The following is a 19965-nucleotide window of genomic DNA, read 5'->3' as shown; positions in this document are numbered from 1 at the left end:
CTTAAACCCGGACTCCTTACCTCCAGCCCCAGTTAAACCAGATAGATATTAGAGTCCCTGACTCTCACAAATTTCTGTATAAAAGCGCTGTTGGTGACCCTGAAACTGTTTTTCATGGACCCAAAGGGATTAAGGCCTCATCAGCAAAAAAAACAGTTCCCTCTGACAGATATTCCAGAGCATTAGACAGATGGGGAAAGAAAGTACATACATCTCCAACTTTAGCAATGAGAGCCTTAAATTGCCAGTTTCACATGCTAAAATATCAGCAGTGTTTGTCTCAGTTGAAACAAAAGATGCTTCCAGATGCAGATCCTCCTAATTTTAAAGAAATGCAGGATTTATTGCATGCAGCTGAACAAGTGGGAAACCATACTTTGCAATGTGGGTTTGATTCCTTAGAGGCCTTGTGTATAGCAGCAGATGTCCTTCAAGGATGCATCTGCAGTCCTAACATATGGGTTGTCCTGCCTCAGGCAGCCCTTCGGTCGGCCGGATTCCAAAGTCTGGGTCTAGCCTCGGCTGATGTCGCACTTCACCCGACGTCATAGCTGCTGTGAATTGGGTATAAAGGCATCAGCCGACGCCATTTTCCCCAGTCTTTCTTGCCGCGCGGTGCCCGAAGCAGAAGCTGTTCGCAAGTGCCGGTCGGTCAGATCCAGAGATTTCTACTACCGAAGACTTCTAAAAAGCTAAGTACCCCGTTGGGGACTTTTTCTTGCCTCAGCCGATGTCAGAAAAAGTAAATAATTGTTTAACTTGTGGGAAACAAATACCTCATAAGGATTTCCACTCTTACTGCCTTCCTTGCTTAGGCTCAGACCACGACGTATCAGCTTGTATAGCCTGTGCTTCCTTCAACCGACGGACACTTAGACGTCGGTCGGAGTTTGCAGAGGAGTTTTTTGGCCCCGCTTTTGCTTATAAAATGCCGTCGGATACTCCGACTTCACAATTGGCTAAAAAGCGTAAGGAAAAGGACCGACACTCGCGGTCCGTGGTTTCGGCCGAAACCACGGTTAAGCCAACCGCGAGTGTCTCGGTTTCGTCTGAAATCGAGTCCTCGGTTCTTCCTTCGGCCGAAAGCATACCTCCGATAGCCGAGGCCTCACTTGACATGGCTGAATCTGCTACTGAAATTTCTCCTGCTGTAGCAGGCACCCAGGATTTATCGGATACTATTCCTTTAGACATATCTACTCCTGCACGTGGAGCTGCTAGGCCCCCTGCATCTATGTCTATCTAGGCTTTCTCTAGGGCTAAAGCAGCTAAATCTTCTAAGGCCTTGCCTGCTAAAACCACCTCACACAGGCTTTCCTCTAGTTCCCAAATGCTCAGCCTGGCTGAGGATCTCATTTCTTTGATCAGGGGATCCCAACCTCACCCAGACAGGGCCCTTCAACCCCCCTCCAGAGAAGAGGCCTAGAGCAGAGTCCCCCGATCCAGTCTCTACAGACTATTCCTCGGATGATTCAGAAAACTCAAATCCTCCAGAAGGCCCTTATTCTCCATATGAGGATTCTGATGCAGAAGACTCCATTCCCTCTGCCTCTCCTCCTGAGGAATTTTGTTTTGGGGAAACCTTACATGCTATGAGAAAGCAATTTCAATGGCAGGGCCAGGATTTCTCAGATTCAAGGAAAAGGCTAAGGACCTTTTTGCATTTACCACAGCATAGGCCTTTAGCCATTCCTCCAGTACTAACCGTTGTGGATGATGCATTTAATGATGCCTGTACCGCCCCTGACTCTCTTCCCCCGGCCCCTGCTAAGCCAGACAGATATTACAGGGTCCCGGACACACACTTTCACTTGTATAAGGCTCCTATTGCAGATCCTGAAACCATTTCACAGGGCCCCAAAGCTGTAGCAGCTGCCTCTGCCAAAAACCCCCTCCCCTCTGAAAGAGAATCTAGAGCATTAGAGAGATGGGGTAAAAAAGTTTATACTTATGCTACTCTTTTGGCTAGGGCCTTAAACTGTCAATTCCACATGATTCAGTATCAGGAATTTTTGTTAGACCAGCTAAATAAAAAACTGTCCTCTCCTGAACCTATAGACCGTAAGTCCCTTCAGGATTTGGTACATAACACTCAGCAGGTCAGTAATCATTCCTTAAAATGCGGCTATGATGCACTGGAGGCTTCCTTTAGATCAGCTATGACTGGAACAGTGATCAGAATGCATGCATGGTTAAAAGAGCAATCCCTACCAGACCATGTGAAGTCAAAGCTCCTAGATGCTCCTATGGAGAAACAAAGTTTGTTTGGCTCCCCTGCACAGCAAGTGCCAAAGAAGGTGGAAGAAAAAGCAAAATCTGTCCAAACAGTCAAGGATTTCTTACAGGTCCAGCCTCCAAGGTTTAGTAGAAATTGGCCTTCGAAGAATTGGTCCTTTCCAGACACCTCCAGAGCACAGAGAGGCAGAAATAGGCGCTCAAGAGGCAGAGGTCAATCCAGAGGGGCCTACAGGGGACGTCAGTGGCAGCCTAACAACCAGAGAAGTACTGCCACAGATCCAGCTACTACCACTTCCACAGGACAGACACAATGACTTGACTCTGATACCGCCTACCAGGGAACAACTGGAAGCACCCTTAGGCGGAAAGCTAGCCTTATTTTCCGTAAACTGGCATTACATTACAGGAGACAAATGGATTTTGCAGACAATAGACAAAGGCTACAGGTTTCACTTCCACACTCTACCAAAAAAAGAGAGGAATGCCAAACCTACCACCAAACCAAAAAACAAACGCTCTAGGACAAATCAACCACTTACTAAGGATGAGAGCTATAGAAAAGGTACCGCCTATGGAACAAGGACAAGGATTTTACTCCAGACTTTTCCTGGTACCAAGGAAAGAAAACCAATGGAGGCCTATTCTCGACCTGTCCGCTCTGAACACATATCTCATTGTTCCAAAATTCAAAATGCTGACCCTACAGCAACTTCTTCCCATGCTGGGCCAAGGAGTCTTGGCTGGTGACTCTAGATCTCAAGGAGGCATACCTGCACGTCCCTATACGACCAGATTGCAGAAGATACCTCAGATTTCTTGCAGGATCAGAGCATTATCAATTCTCAGCATTGCCCTTTGGCTTATCTACTGCGCCCAGAGTATTCACGAAATGCCTGGCATCAGTAATTGCTCATTGCAGGCTTCAGGGAATTCAGATTCATCCATACCTGGACGACTGCCTAATACAAGCGGACAACAAGGCCAAATTAACAAAAGATTTGGAAAAGGTTATACAACTACTGCAAGCCCTGGGATACACAGTCAACATGAAAAAGTCAAGGCTGGTACCATCCCAAAGGATAACATTCTTGGGTGCAGAACTGGACACTTCAAATCGGATGGCATTTCTCACAGCAGAAAAGCAAAAGCAACTTCCACTCTATTTCATGGCATTAACAACACTGAACCAGCTTACAGCAAGGAAAATCCTGCAAGCCCTGGGTTACATGGCATCCTGCATAATATTGATTCCACATGCCAGGCTGCATATGAGGAAGTTGCAATGGTACCTCAGGAATATATGGTCTCAACACAAGCACAGTCTAGAAGCCCAGATTCCAATAATTCCATGCCTGAAGCAAGAATTCCTGTGGTGGGCTCAGGCCTGTCAGTTGAACAGAGGACTGCCTTTTCACAAACCTCACCCAAGCCAGACTATCACCACGGACGCCTCAGACCTAGGCTGGGGGGCACACATGGTGGACAAGTGTATACAAGGCCTATGGACACAAGACCAGCTGAACCTACACATAAATCAAAAAGAGATGCTGGCAGTGAAACAAGCAATTCAGACAGTTTCTTCAACAGGGTCATTTGCTGATAAGGACGGACAACACCACAGTCATGTGGTATATCAACAAACAAGGAGGCACACACTCATATCCTCTATGCCGGATGGCAATGGACCTGTGGAATGTGGCCCTGAATCTCAACATTCAGCTCCAGGCCATATTTGTGCCAGGAAAAGAAAATATACTTGCAGACACCTTAAGCAGAACTACCATGGATGCACACGAATGGATGCTGCATCCAGACATCTTCAAATCCATTACAAGGAAATGGGGACTACCAGAAATAGACCTGTTCGCATCCCCACACAACCACCAATTGAGGAAATTCTGTACAAGGACATACCACCCACTTGCTTGGAAGGTGAACTCCCTCTCCTTCAGTTGGGAAAACCTGACAGCATATGCATTCCCACCTCTTCCTTTGATGCACAAAGTGCTACTGAAGATCAAAGAAGATCACCCAAGGATCATCCTGATAGCTCCAGACTGGCCGAGGCAGCATTGGTACCCGCTACTGAGAAGTATGTCTCGGACACACGCATGGCCTCTACCTCTAGTTCCTTTACTGCTAACACAGAACAACTTCAAGATCCTACATCCAAACTTGAAAACACTGCAGCTAGCTGCTTGGAATATTACATAAAACAAAATAACCCAGATTTATCTCGGAGGGTTAAAGACATTATCCTGGAGGCTCGCAGACCCTCCACAAGGAAGACTTATTCAGCCAAATGGAAAAGATACCTCATTTGGAGTACAGCAAAAGGAGAGAATGTATCATTAGCAAACATAGCTAACATCCTGGAATATTTAGCAGAACTTTTCCACAATGGCCTGTCTTACTCCTCCATTAAGATTCATGCATCAGCAATTTCAGCAGAATACAACATGGATCCTCCAGTCTTTTCTCACCCTCTACTCAGGCAGTTTCTGAGAGGAATTAAAAATGTAAAGCCTCCAAGGAAGCCACCTTTGCCTACATGGGACCTTAACTTTGTGCTAGAAAAGTTAACACTACCCCCTTTCGAACCAGCAGCAACAGCAGAATTACAGTTCTTATCTTGGAAAACTGCTTTCCTGCTTGCAGTCACTTCAGCAAGAAGGGTTTCTGAATTACAGGCATTAATGGCAGTACAGCCCTTCCTTATCTTCCATCAGGATAGAGTATCCTTGAGAACTAACCCTACTTTTATGCCAAAGGTGGTCTCCAGGGTATCATTGAACCAAGCAATCCACCTACCAACATTCTTCCCCAACCCACAGAACAGGGGGGGGGGGGACTACTGCATACCTTGGATGTGCACAGGCAATTGCGCTACTATCTGGACAGAACCAAGAACAATAGAAAAACTGACCAGCTTCTGGTAGCATATGCAACAGGAATGGAAGGAAAAGCAATTTCAAAACAGACAATCTCAAAATGGATAGGAAATTGCATTAGATTTTGTTACTCTTTTCATGGAAAGACAACTCCAGAAAACATCAGACCTCACTCCACAAGGGCTACAGCTTTCTTATGAGGAGTGGCTACCAAAGACATTTTAGAAGCTGCTACTTGGAGCTCCGTGCATACATTTGCCAAGCATTATAATCTACCTTTATACTCCAGATCCCGAGCAGGTTTTGCAACTGCTGTTTTGCAAGGGATCTTAACTACACCATAATCATCTTAGTGCCTCCTACCCCAGTTTGGCTATGGTATTCTACCCATATGTTAGGACTGCAGATGCATCCTTGAAGGACATAGTACAGTTTTGTACCTACCATAAATGTAGATGTCCGAGAGGTATGCATCTGCAGTCAGGATTACCACCGCCTTCCCTCTGTGGTACTCCTAGGGTATTTGCCCATCTTGTAGCTAGCTGGGGGAATCTATTATGGTGTATTTGTTTGTATATATGTATATACATGTTTATGTTTGTTTGCTCTCTACTGTTTGGAATCATTTGCATTTATCCAAATTTAGCCTTCCTAGAGGGCACCTGGCATCTGGGGCAAGAAACACTGAGGAAAATGGCGTCGGCTGATGCCTTTATACCCAATTCACAGCAGCTATGACGTCGGATGAAGTGCGACATCAGCCGAGGCCAGACCCAGACTTTGGAATCCGGCCGACCGAAGGGCTGCCTGAGGCAGGACAACCCATATGTTAGGACTGCAGATGCATACCTCTCGGACATCTACATTTATGGTAGGTACAAAACTGTACTTTACAGGCTCTGTCATTAGAATGCATGCTTGGTTAAAAGAACATACGTTACCAGATCATGTTAAGGCAAAATTACTGGATGCACCTTTGCAGCGGGATGTGTTTGGAGTTAAGGCAGAGGAGGTATTAAAGAAGATGGGAAGATAAGGCAAAATCTATGCAAACAGTGAAGGATTTCTTACAGGTTCAGCCTCCTTGTTTTAACAGAAATTGGCCAACAAAGAATTGGTCCTTTCCAGTCACAGACCTCAGAGGCAGATACAGACATCCCAGAGGTAGAGGTTAAGCACAAGGTCCTTACAGACCTCGACAATGGGGTACACCAGGCCAGAAAGAAGGGAAAGACAGGCCACAACCTTATAAAAAGCAACCTCGATGACTTCCCACTACAGCTGCCAAACAGCTCTCTCTTGGCAGCCCCCTTAGGAGAAAACTGGCACATTTCTATCACAATTGGCATTGCATCACCAAAGACAAATGGGTTCTCAACATTGTATCTCAAGGTTACAGGTTCCAAGTTCACACTTTGCCAATGTTAAAAGGAATGCCAAATCTGCCACCAAATCAATGGGCAGAGGCTCAAAAACAAATTACAGTACTCCTGGACAATGAGAGCTATTTAAAAGGTACCACCATAGGAGCAAGGACAAGCATTTTATTCAAGACCGTTTCTCGTTCCCAGAAAGGACAAAGCCTGGAGACCCATTCTGGATCTTTCTTCTCTAAACACTTATCTGGATGTTCCAAAATTCAAAATGTGGACACTACAGCAGAAAGCTTGGCTCGTGACTTTGGACAGTCCAATCGGACAAAACTGCAGAAGATACCTCCGATTTCTAGCTGGTTCAATGCACTATCAATTCTCTGCACTGCCCTTTGGCTTATCTACTGCTCCCAGGGTCTTCACAAAGTGCCTGGCACCAGTAATTGCATTTTGCAGGCAAAAAGGATTTCAAATTTATCCATACCTGGACGACTGCCTGATCAAGCAGAGAGCAAGGACATTCTTCTAAAGCATCTGGCGTTCGTAAAAAAGTTAAGTTACCTGCAGTACACAGTAAACGAAAAGAAATCAAAACTAGTGCCCTCACAACAGATAATATTCCTAGGTGCCAGATTGAACACAGTGGCCCAGATGGCTTATCTCACGCCAGACAAGCAAGGACAACTGACTCAATACTTTCAATCGATAGCAACAAAGACCCAACTCCCTGCAAGAAAAATTCAGCAGGCCTTGGGCTACATGGCATCTTGCATACTACTAATTCCATACGCCAGACTGCATACAAGGAAACTACAATGGTACCTAAAGAGTGTATGGTCTCAACACTGTCAAAGTTTGCAAACAGTTATACCACTAATTCCTTGCCTTCAACAGGAGTTTCGATGGTGGGCTCAAGCTTGTCACCTCAACAAGGGACAGTCTTTTACTCGACCCATAGCCAGGCAAACACTGACAACAGATGCATAGGATTACGCCTGGGGAGCACACATGGCAGGAAAGTGTATTCAGAGCGAGTGACCCACAGAACAAAGGCATCTTCACATCAATCAAAAAGCGATGCTAGCTGTACAAAATGCACTTATAGCTTTCAAGGACCTGCTGCATCCAGGACAACTACTACTAAAGACAGACAACATCACAGTTATGTGGTACATAAGCAAGGGGGCACACACTCCTACCCCCTCTGCAGACAAGCCATGACCTTGTGGAATACAGCTCTATAGACTACCAAGTTCATCTGCAAGCACAATTCCTGCCAGGAGAGAAAAACACACTAGCAGACGAGCTAAGCAGAAACATCATGGATCCTCATGAATGGGAATTGAATCCACAAATATTCCGAATAATAACACAAAAATGGTGGAGCCCGGACATAGATCTGTTTGCATCCCCAATGAACTGCCAGCTACAGAAATTCTGCACAAGGAGTTACCATCCACAAGCATGGAAAGTGGATGCCCTCTTTCAGCTGGAAAAACCTACAAGTATACGCTTTCCCTCCTTTACCTCTCCTTCCAAAGGTACTCATAAAAGCCAGGCAAGAGAAGAGCCAAAGATGATCCTGATTGGGTACCAGTGCTGGCGTGGCCAGTCTGGTGCAATCTTAAAGAACGTGGCACAAGAACCACACTGGATTTTGCCTCAAATCCCACATCTGCTGACACAGCACAACAATCAGATACTTCACAGCCAGCTAAAGACCTTAAACCTAGCTGCATGAAAAATTCCTTAGTCAAGCAAGCAATGCCTCTCTCCAAAGCTGTTTTGGATGTCATTCTGGAGGCCAGAAGGCCTAGCACCAGGAAAGCCTACTCGGATAAATGGGAGAGATTCTGTGCCTGGAACCAGGCGCACAGCCTTGACCCTTTTTTCCCAAACATTCCTCCGATACTTCAATATTTAACTGAGATGCTGGTCAAGGGCCTCTCCTTTTCATCCATCAAGATCCACGCCTCAGCCATTTCTGCTCATTACAACACGGATCCACCAATTTTTCCTAATCCTTTGCTCAAACAGTACCTCAGAGGGGCTAAAAACATAAGACTGCCCCGTAGAGCACCTACCCCCAACTTGGGACCTCAACTTTATTTTGGAAAAATTAACTTTACCTCCTTTTGAGCCAGCTAACACATCAGAATTAAAATACATCTCTTGGAAAACTGCTGTGCTACTAGCAATAACATCAGCACCAAGAGTTTCAGAATTACAGGCACTAATGGCATTGGAACCCTTCCTCATTTTCCACCAGGACAGGGTGTCCTTAAGAACTAACTACGTTTATACCAAAGATGGCATCAAGTGTGGCTCTACTATTCACTTGCCAACTTTCTATCCAAAACCACAGAACAAAGGGGGGAGAGTACTACATTCTTTGGACATTCACAGGCAGTTACGCTTCTACTTGGACAAAACCAAAGCTTTCAGAAAATCTGAGCAATTATTGGTAGCATATGCTGCAGGAGCACAGGGAAAAGCCATTTCAAAACAGACTATCTCAAAATAGATAGGTCATTGTATACGTTTCTGCTATACTCACCATGGGAAACCTGTACCTAGCAGCATTAGATCTCACTCCACCAGGGCAACAGCCACCTCAACTGCCTACCTCCGAGGAGCACCTACCAAGGATATTTTGGAAGCAGCAACATAGAGTTCTGTGCATACCTTCACCAAGCATTACCATTTGCCTTTATACTCCAAATCCAGAGCTGGCTTCGCCACTGCTGTGCTGCAGGGCCTTATAGCCACCCCTAATGCCTTATAGAACCAGCCTCCCTACCTCAGCTTTGGGATTTCACCCAAGTGTAATGACTGCAGCAGTGTAACACGAACATAGTACAGTTTTGTACCTACCATAAATGTAGATGTTTGCGTGTAAACACTGCTGTAGTCCAGGTTACCCTCCCTCCTTCCCCTCTTACTTGCTGGTACGTACCTGTGCATTTTGCCCTTACTACCTATGGGGAGTATTTGCTGGTAACTGAAAGTTGTTTGATTTTCTTGTGTATGTTTTATTAGCAATTTGAATTGTCTACCTATTTGGGGGCACCTGACATCTGGGGCAAGAAAAACAAATGGTGTCGGCTGCAACTTATATACCCCTGTCGCACTGACGTCCGGGAGGAGGTGACAGCAACCGACACCGCACCAAGACTTTGGAACTCAGGCTGACTGTGGAACCACCTGACGGCAGGATAACCCAGGTGTAATGACTGCAGCAGTGTTTACACCCGAACATCTACATTTATGGTAGGTACAAAACTGTACTTTTTACCAACTGCCAGGTTTCCCTGATGATTGGGCATTGTTTTTGGCTTTACCATGGGACAACTACCACTTCTTTGGTTGCTCTTCCTGAGGCAGAAAGAGAAATTAACAAACAGCCTTTTCCACCACAGCAGACTACTAAAGTGTGTAAACTGCAGATGGGTAGCTCTGCTCTGGTAATTTCTGGCTCTGCAGACCATTCATCTTTTTCTTGGCTGCCACTGATGTATTCCCTACAGCCACCATGGACTTGGGAGTTAAACATGTTCACTTTGGCTGCTGGAGTACCCTTGGCTGGCAAGAAAAAACATTTGTCAGCCTTGGGAGAAGAAGCAGGGAACTCTCTCAGCCTGGCATGCCTGTCCTTGGGGAAGTTTTTGCCTTTCAAACGAAGGTCTGCCTCTTTAGAAGTTCCTGTCAAAAAGTAAACTTTTGTCTTTTCCTGTCTCATTTAATTTGGACAGGAGTGATTTACTCGGCTTAGCTCTGTGTTTAGTTCAAGCTTTTGACCCTTCCATTTCTTCTGTTTCTGGTAAAGGAGAAGGTGGTGAAAGTGAGGTCCAAGATTATGAACCACAAAATGAAAGAGAAGGAATCACTTCTATTTTTTCTCCTCCAACTTCTGATACTGAGGAAGGTGGCTTCTGTCAGTCCCTTTTGAAAGGATACTTTTTCTGAAACCGTTTCCAGATTGAATTATTTCATTCAGTAGGAACATGACAGTCCATTGTCTCTGCTGAAATATGATTTATTTCAGCTGGAATTTCTTGAACCTATACCAGTTCCTCTCGCTCTTCGAGCTTTGGATGACGTTTTTTATTACAGTTGGCAACTAGCCTGCCAGCCAGTGTGCTACACCAAAAAAAGCAGATAAGCAAGTTCTTCACTGTTATGAGTTTATATATTCTATCCCCAGATCAGACCCAGGAGTGATTTCTTTGGTAAACACAGCTGCTGCCAAGCATCTGGTTAATGCAAATTCCTCCCCTTCTGATAAGGATGGGAAAGCTTTTGCTTGGTTTGTGAAAATACGCAGTCCTCTGCATCACTTGCTTTAGAATTCTTAGTTCCCAAGCTCATATTAAAGTTTATGCTTGCTTCTCTTGAGATCATGGGCAACATTGACATTGTTTACCCTCATCTGAGGAAAAACAAGTTTTGTGTGATCTTGTTGCTTCTGTATCTTAAATAGCTACCCACTACTTATGCTTTGAATGATGCCACTTCAGGGGTTCTGACACTAACAGGAGGAAGGATGGTAAAGGTGAAATTTTGAATTCTCCCTTAGAGAAGTAGTATTTGGAGTTCTTCAGAGATCCTTAGAAAGTGTAGTGAGAATGGCAAGCTGATTCAGAAATTTCACAGATTTGTCATCTTTTCCATTTCCAGGTTTCTTCTTCTTCTTCTTCTTCTTTCGGCTTTTTCCCGGTTAGGGGTCGCCACAGCGGATCACCTGTCCGCACATTGAATGGCAGTGGAGTTTTACGGTGTCGAGTTGCCAGCCCGGCGCCCAACCTTCCACAGAAGGCACACTCACACGCACACCTAGGGCCAATTTAGAGTGTTCAATCCACCTGCAGCATGTCTTTGGGATGTGGGAGGAAACCGGAGCACCCGGAGGAAACCCACGCGACCACAGGGAGGACATGCAGACTCCGCACAGAAGGCACCCCAGCCGAGGATCGAACCGGAGAACCTCTTGCTGTGAGGCGGCAATGCTAACCACTGCACCACCGTGGCCGCCCTCTTTTCCATTTCCAGGTTTGACTGAGTTTAATGCTACTTGTTTCAAAAAGCAAAATAAGCATGTTATAATTGGTGAAAGGTAGTACAGGTGAGGTGAAGCTAAAATAAAAGGGTGTAACAAAATATGACTGGTGATCTGTAATGGCAAGAGTAGGGAGGGATAAGTAATGGTTCTGGTGGTTAGGACTTGTAATAGGCATGCAAATGCTTTGTGAACATATTAAAGAGCACTGCAGCAGAGTTAAATATTGAGGTTCGTTTTCTTTATAAAATTGTTTTATGTGGAGTATTATAAATCGGTGAAGATAGTAACAAAAAAAAAACACTGAAACACTGATGTTGGAAAGTATGCGGCGTTAAAAAATGGCACTTTGCGTGAGAGTTGACCAGTGTCTTTTTGAGGAATCATTTGTGTTTCTTTAAACATTTGGCTACTTTTAAAGTTGACCATCTTATTCCAGAGACTGTCATTGCTTTCTGCACAGGCACCAAAGTGACAGATCCATGCGTCTATGGCCACACACAGTTTCATTTGATTTCCGATAGGATGCACAGGGGTCGTCTGACAAAGGCTAATCTTGAGGACCAGATTGAAGTTCGTTTACGGGCTAATGCCATTTCTAGCCTTTTTGCATGGACAGGAGCTCAAGCTATGTATCAAGGTAAGTAGAGAGCTATAGAATATTCTAGAATGTTAAGTATTGCATTTGTTTTGTGGTTAACCTTCATCTCGTACTCTCTTGAATACTGACATCGGATTACATTATGAATACAAGAATTTTATTTGACATTTAACTGGGCTATGCCCAACTGGGCAGAGACCCTTTTTCAGCAGAAGCCTGGAGAGATAAGCTCCATACACACAATCACATCAGGAGTCTAAACAAAGTTATAGCGTGAACACTCAAAAGTAAGTTACAAAATGTATGCAAGCTAGGTAAAACAAATTGCAGAAATAATTCAGAACAAACATTTAGTACATAGCTAACTTCAACAATTTACAACTATAGTTACTATTGCCAGTTTATAGCTAGTTGATTATAGCTAGTTGAGAGAAGTTGAAGTTACTTGAAAGAATTGGTTAGTTAAAGAATAAGGTGAATTTAGAATGAATAGAGAAGCTCAGAAGAGGAAGGAGGATAGTATAGTGCAAAGGGGAGTGTGTGAATAGTGAGGGGTGCAAGAAAAGAGTGAAGTAATAGTATTGAGAGAATGTATAGGTGAGATGTGAAAGTGAGGGAAGTAGGTAGGGCAGTGAGAGTTATAGTGGGGGAGGAAAGAAAAGGTTAGTCGATGATTAGGCAAGATTAGAAGAGTGGGAAAGGATAGATGATGATTAGACTGGGTTAAGGAGTTGTTCTCTCAAAAGCTTTTTTTTGTTTGGGATAGATCTGATGGTCAAGACAGTGAGATACTGTATATATGCTATGGCCTACGGATCATTTTGGCTTGTAGATTTCTAACAGAAGTTGGTCAGAGCTCTGGAGAGAGCGAGAGGGACTATAATAAGTAATGAGGATTGAGATGGCTGGAATGGAAGTTGGTTTATTGATTACGAAGTGGATGAAGAATGGTTGAGAGAGGAGAAGGCAATGGGGCAGTTCAGGCCAGTTTAAGGATTTTAGGGAGAGGTAGTGGTGTAAGTTGTAAGGCTGGTTTGCAGCAAATCTAGCAATTTTGTTCTAGCAGAGTTCTAGTTTTGTTTTAAGAGTGGATTGAAGGTTGGTTAGGATAGGTGAGGCATAAAGTAGAATAGGAAGAAGAGATGTGTTAGCAAAGGACAGCCTAGAGTCCATTGGTAAAGGATTTTTTAGATATGTAGCACATACAAGTTTTTGAGGTTTCTTTTAGTACAAATGTGGGTATGTAGATTGAATTTTAGTTCAACATCGATGCCTAAAATTTTGATGTGTCGCTACTTCTATTGGGGTATTATCGAAGGAAGGAATAGGGAAGGATGATTTGAGGTGAGAGATTTTAGGGAGAAAGAAAAGTAATTTTTTTTTCTTTTGGTTGAATACTAGTTGATTGTCAGCCATCTTTCAATAGAGTTGAAGGATTTTTGGGTAATAGATTGAGGGTGTATAAGATTGCAAGAAGAACAGATAATCGTGGAATCATCTGCATATTGTATTGGAGAGAACTAAGAGCAGGATGAATGAAGATTAATAAAGGTGTTGAATAGAATCAGATCAAGAATGGAACCTTGAGGTACTCCAATGTTAGGGAGAAAATTAGAAAAGGAGGAAAGCCATTTGACAGACTGCAGTTGATTGTAGAGGGAGCTAGCAAACCAGTTAAGGGTAGAGTTAGTGAAGCCAAGGACAGACAGTTTGGAGAGAAGCAAGGGATGAGAGACTGTAGCGAAGGCTTTAGATAGGTCCAGAAAAAGGGAGGGATACCAGTGTTTTTCTCTGCCTTTGATGATGCGAGTAAAGGAGACTAGTGCAGTAGTTTTGCTATGACTAGGACAAAAGCCATGTTAGGTTGGTGAGTAGATTTTCTTTCAGAAGGTGTTCAGGAAGTTGCTTGTGAATTTTGAAGGGGGGGGGGGCAGAATTGCAATTGGCCTATAGTTTGTGAGTTGTGTGGATTTGACCACATTTGTGGAGTGGAATAATTTGAATGCAGAAAGTTCACACTGAGTGTGGCAATACTGTTTGAAATAACTAATGCTCTTCTGCACTCCAGTAACTGCTTATATTTAATGTTTTTATTACTGCATTTCAGACTCAGATTTGATATTAGAGCCACACATTTAATCTGCTGTTTGCCTGTTTTTAGGAGGCAGAATTGCAGGCTATAGGAGCTGCAGAAGTCATTGATGTAGCATTTTCGTAACAGCCATAATTAAAGTATTGGGGATGGTTGGCACCAAAGGTACAGAATTTGATTATTTCCTGGGATCCGTGGTTAGGCCTAAAAAGACCCCTGTGGTCATTAGACTAGTACTAACCTGTGAACCAATAATACAGTGTAAGAGACTAGTTGGCGCATAATGCTTAAGGTCTTTCCCTCACTTGCACAAGATACAAGGCTCGATTGTGACCTACTGCCCATGCCTCTGTGTAGTTTGCATGTTTTTCTTGGGTCTCTATGTGGTTCCTCCCACAGCCCAAAAACATGATGGATGTTTTCCAATGCAACTTCACCCAAGAATGGAGCTGTGGGCAGCAGCTCAGATTGTAGATGGTACCCTATAGGGGAAGAGATGTATAGACCAACCCCTTTTAGAATCAGCTGTGGAGCACAGTGTTGTCAAGATAGAAGAACACACATCAGACTGTGCATTGTGTCAGGGCTAGCCACTTAATGGTGTAAAAATTGGCTTTAGAGAATTTTTGTTGTGTTGACTAATGTAGCAAATGGACAATGGGTATTTGCTGGTGATAAGTAGCTTGAGGACCTGGCCTACGCTGCCTTTGCCAGGGATCCATGCTAATGGTGGGAGGGCTGCATGTGCCCCTATTGGCCAGTGTTTGCCTGCCATAAAGCCCAGCTGCCCTGGTTCAGTAAGCTGCTAGCGAGTCAGTGTTAAGATTACTAGCTTGAGTTACCTGGGATAACTCTGACAAAACCTGGTCATAAAACCAATTGACCTGCCAAACGTGGACTAAGAATTGCTACATTTACTGTAGATCATCTGACAGGTTACAGTTTGGGAGTGGTAGTAAGGAGGAGGCTGGGCATCTTTGTATCCAGGAGAAAAGATGAAAGGGCAGTGTAGCAGAGCCACTTAGCTTGGTATCTGAAGTCTACAACACAGGAGAACAAATGAGAAATGGCATGGGAATTGTGGTAAGGAAACGTCTTCAGAAGGCAGTGAGGGTTGTGATCAGAATTAGTGATAGACTCATGGCTATCAGACTGCAGTCTAAGGAGTAGCACACTGTTCGTAATCTCAGTCTATGGCCTACAGCAGGATTGTGATAGTGAGGAAGAGTGCAGACAGCAGTTAAGACCTACAGGATAAAATTTCAGGGTAAATGAATTGGTGTTGATAACAGGTGACCTGAATGCACATATCGAGAAATAACAGGATATGAGGACTGAACAAACTAAAAATGTCAACACACTAAGAATCAAAAAAAGAAAGAAAAAAAACACGCTGGACTCTGGTACTCTTAGTTAGCCCTTTCGTTTACTTCAATCGTGTAAACTTCTTAAACTTAGATTAAACGCTGCAGTATCACCAGGTCTAAATGACTTGGTTTCTATCAAAAGCATTTTAAAACTTAAGGCTTTATTAAGACTATAATTAGCATGTTTTCTTAGCAGGCATTTTTGTTTATTATAATACATTTTCATTGATAGGTCAATGATAAATATACACATATATATTTTTTGTTTGTATTATAGTGCATTTAGTTAGTTTTTATTAGCATTAATGGCTGTTGCTTTAAAATGAGGTGGGGTTTTGTTTTATTGAATTGATATCATCATTTTATTGTATTTAAGTGTCTTGATGTGAATTTTGTATTGTCTGAAGAAGTTTACACGATTGAAGTAAATGAAAGCGCTAACAGTACCTGGGTCCAGCGTGGTTTTTCTTTTCTTTCTTTTTTTGATACTTAGGATATGAGGACTGCCTTGGTCCACATGGGTGGGACAATAGGAATAAAGGAGAGGCAATTCTATATTTTTGTCTGGCAAATGGCTTGATGGCTAGCACATAGTTTGGTAAGAGAGCCCATCACAGGATAAGACGAGTGACCAACATTCAGTTCTAGTAAATTTCCTTCGAGTAAGGAAAAGGGCATTAAGGTAGAATCAGCGACTGCACAGTCATCCCCATTGATGTAGTTGCCACTCCTAAACCACTGGTTTCCACAATTAGCTGCAAGCATTAGTCAGAGAAGGCTCTAAGGTCAACAGACTATACTGAAGGCTGCCTGCTTTGGGAAAAGTTGGGTGTCATTAGCCTTGGCATATTGTTTTCAACTGAACCCTTTTTATTTGGTCAAAAGTTAGTGGTTTCCACAGTGCCCTGTATGTATATACTGCTTACACACTGCCAGACACCTGGTTTACAGACTTAAAAAGTGTTCATTTAGTTTAACAGCAAGTTATTAGACTTTGAATATGTCCTTCTGCAGACCTGCAATTAGTTCCTACAGTCTGTACATTCTGCTGTGTAGACCCATCTTAGATGTTCTTAGTGTTTCACTGTTGCAGTCATTACATTTGGGTAATCTGCTGGCAGTTTGCCCTCAGTCAGCCTGATCAACAAAGTCTTGAGTCCTGCGTCGGTTGCTGTCTCTTCTTCCGTGACGTCAGGGGGTATAAAGCATGCAGCCAACGCCATTACATCAGTCTTTCTTGCTGCGCGGTGCCCAAAGCAGAAGCAGTTCGCAAGTGCCGGTCAGCCGACTCCTTCAACTAAAAAGCCAAGTACCCCGTTGGGGAAACTTTTTCTTGCTCCTTACCGATGTCAGTAAAAGTTAATAATTGCATTAATTGTGGGAAGCAAATACCTCATAAGGATTTTCATTTGTACTGTATTCCTTGCCTAAGCCCTGACTACAACGTACCTTGCTGTTGGTTTTGTGCTAAATTTAATCAATGCACTATTAAACGGTATATTTTTGCTTCTAAATATTTTGGCTCACTGTTTAATTATCCAGAAATGTCGTCTGTTAGCAATCAAACTACCGGAATACCTAAAAAAACGCAAAGAAAGAGGCTGTCGAGGTCGAAAACTGACTATGCTTCTAAGCCAGTTGCCAGTTTGCTGGTACTCAGTGAGGTGCTTTCACAGACCCTGATACCCACTACTTCTGATTCGCAGGCCTCTACTGTGACCCATTCAGAGTCTGGTATGCCACGAGATGCTTCAGTTATGGAACCCGCGGGTGTCTCTACCTTAGATGGGTCCAGAGCCACTTTGCAGGCACTGGCTTCTGAGGGTGTTTTCAGGCCTACAAATTTGTACATTAGACAGACGCCATCTTCAAAACTAAGGCTAAAATCTAAATCTGTGTCTAAAAAACGGACGCCTGGGCCACATGCAGGCCCCTATGCCTAAAAAACAAATCTTCAAAATGGCTGAAGATTTAATTACTCTGCTCAGGGGTAGCCAACCCCCCCCCCCCTTTCTAAGAGGCCTTGACAAGACATTGATTATGAATCTTCTGAACAGGATTCTATTTCTTCTGACTCTTCTAATGAACAGGATTTGTCTATACCTACTTATGAGGACTCTGATGCAGAAGATTCCATTCCTTCTGCTTCTCCCTCTGAGGATTTTTCTTTTGGGGAAACTTTACATACCTTACAGGAACATTTCCACTGGGAAAGTCAGGATTTCTTGAATCTAAAAAGAGACTTGGGGATTTTCTTCTTTTTCTTCCTCAGCATAGGCCTTTGGCTATACCTCCTGTTCTAGACATTGATGATTTTTTCAGAATCTAGTATGGCTCCTGATTCTCTGCCTCTGGCTCCTTGTAAGCTAGACAGATACTACAGGGTTCCTGACTCCCGCAAATTCTTTTTCAAAAATCCTATTGCAGATCCTGAAACCATTTCTCAGAGTCCCAAGGGTATTAAGGCCTCTACTGCTAAAAATCCTACCCCCTTCTGATAGAGATTCCAGGGCGTTGGATAGATGAGGTAAGAAGGTTTACGCTTCTGCAACTTTGGCAGTCTGGGCTTTAAACTGTCAATTTCATATGCTTAAATATCAACAGCATATCATGGGACTGCTTAAACAGAAAATTGTTAATTTCTGTGTGGAAAATAGATTTACAGGATTTATTGCATTCAGCTAAACAAGTTGGAAAACATACTTTGCAATGTGGTTTTGATTCTTTGGAGGCCTCTTGCAGAGCTGCTGTAACTAGGTCTGTGTTAAGGCATGCTTGGCTCAAAGAGCAAACTCTGCCTGATATTAAAGCAGAATTGTTGGAAGCTCCTTTACAACAGGATTGTCTCTGGTAATAAGGCTGAAGAAGTTTTAAAAAAAAGATGGAAGATAAAGCTAAATATATGCAAACTGTGAAAGATTTCTTACAAGTGCAACCTCCAAGATTTAGTAGGCACTGGCCTACTAAGAACTGGTCCCTTCGAGAGCCACTCAAGTCAAACCCAGACATTCCAAAGGCTCCAGGTTTCAGTCGCAAGGGACTTTTAGAACAAAACAATGGGGTGCCTCCCTCTCCAAATCTGGAAACAACAAGGCGCCTCCCTATGGTAAGCAGTCTCAATTACTTCCCTTTACAACTACCAAGCACTTACCTTTTAGCCACCCCTTTGGGGGGAAAACTGGCACTTCATGCAAGAAACTGGCAACGTATAACCCAAGACAAAGTGGCTCTTGCCACCCCCATAGTGCCTTTTTTAGGCAAGGCTCAAATTCTAAACCTACCACCCTAGAAAACAAAAATGGGAAGAAACTGAGGGTAATGCTGCTCAATGCCAGAAGTCTAAATCTCAAACACTCGAGGCCCTTCTCAGTACGGAGAACATCAATGTCTGTGCTGTAACTGAAACCTGGTTCAAGGCTCCTGAGAGCACCCCGGCACTATTAGGTTTTACCTCATATCATGCGTTCCGGCCCCAAAACCCAGACCACACCACAAAAGGAGGGGGTGTATCCATATTCATAAAGGATACCCACACCTCCAGGTTGGTGGCAACGCACGAAGCTTCGGAAACCATCCAGGTGCAACTAACCATAGGCAAAACTGCTCTACAAATTGTAGCATGCTACAGGTCACCCTCTCAAACTCAGGAACCCCACACAGCCTTCCTGAAGACACTGGAGGGTATAAATGTATCTCCAAACACCATCATATTGGGTGACTTCAACTACCGAATATAGACTGGGAACATTACTCAAGCCCTAACTTTCTAGCCCAGCGGTTCCTGGAGTTCATAAATTCAAATGCCATGGAACAGCTAGTCACTGTTCCGGCGAGAGGAGAAAATATACTAGATCTCATTATCACAAACCTGGGGACAAAATGCTCCACACCGGAAGTATATCCTCATTGGTGAGATCTGATCATAAACTAATCTCACTGGAAATCCACATCCGCCCCACCCCAAACAAAAAGACCACAGTGAAGAACTTCTCTAAAGCAAACTTCACACTACTCAAGACTGGTGTGGTATCCTTCAAGGCCCCTGAGCCAGTGGAAACCACAACCCAAGCTGCGGAAGCCCTTACAAATGCCTTCTATGAACACCACCAGGACTGCATGGATCAGGCAATCCCAAATAAAACCAAGACTCTTTCCACAAAGGGCAACGTCCAGTCTGGTGGACCCCAGCCATTAACAAACTTTACAATAAGAGGAGAAAGCTATTACATGATAGAACAAAATCCATAAAGGAAGTCACCCCTGATCATTATTAGTAAAAAATACGAGCACTCATAAAATCAACTAAGGCCAATTTTGAGAGAAAAATTGCCATGGATTCAAAGGACA

General features: G+C 43.6%; 1 protein-coding gene across 1 annotated transcript in view; it reads left to right on the top strand.

Moving 5' to 3' along the window:
• The window catches only part of LOC122814937 (39S ribosomal protein S30, mitochondrial-like), a 299636-nt gene that overhangs the window by 220284 nt on the left and 59387 nt on the right, over positions 1-19965 (top strand). The window contains exon 3 of the mRNA XM_044087201.1: positions 12022-12198. Within this exon, the coding sequence (XP_043943136.1) occupies positions 12022-12198 (177 nt within the window). The remainder of the gene's footprint in view (positions 1-12021; positions 12199-19965) is intronic.

This window comes from Protopterus annectens, chromosome 1.part1 (genome assembly GCF_019279795.1).
Source record: "Protopterus annectens isolate FY-2018-M chromosome 1.part1, PAN1.0, whole genome shotgun sequence".
NCBI lineage: Eukaryota > Metazoa > Chordata > Ceratodontiformes > Protopteridae > Protopterus > Protopterus annectens.
The sequence above is the reverse complement of the archived record's forward strand: the minus strand, read 5'-3'. Positions and strand labels throughout refer to the sequence as shown.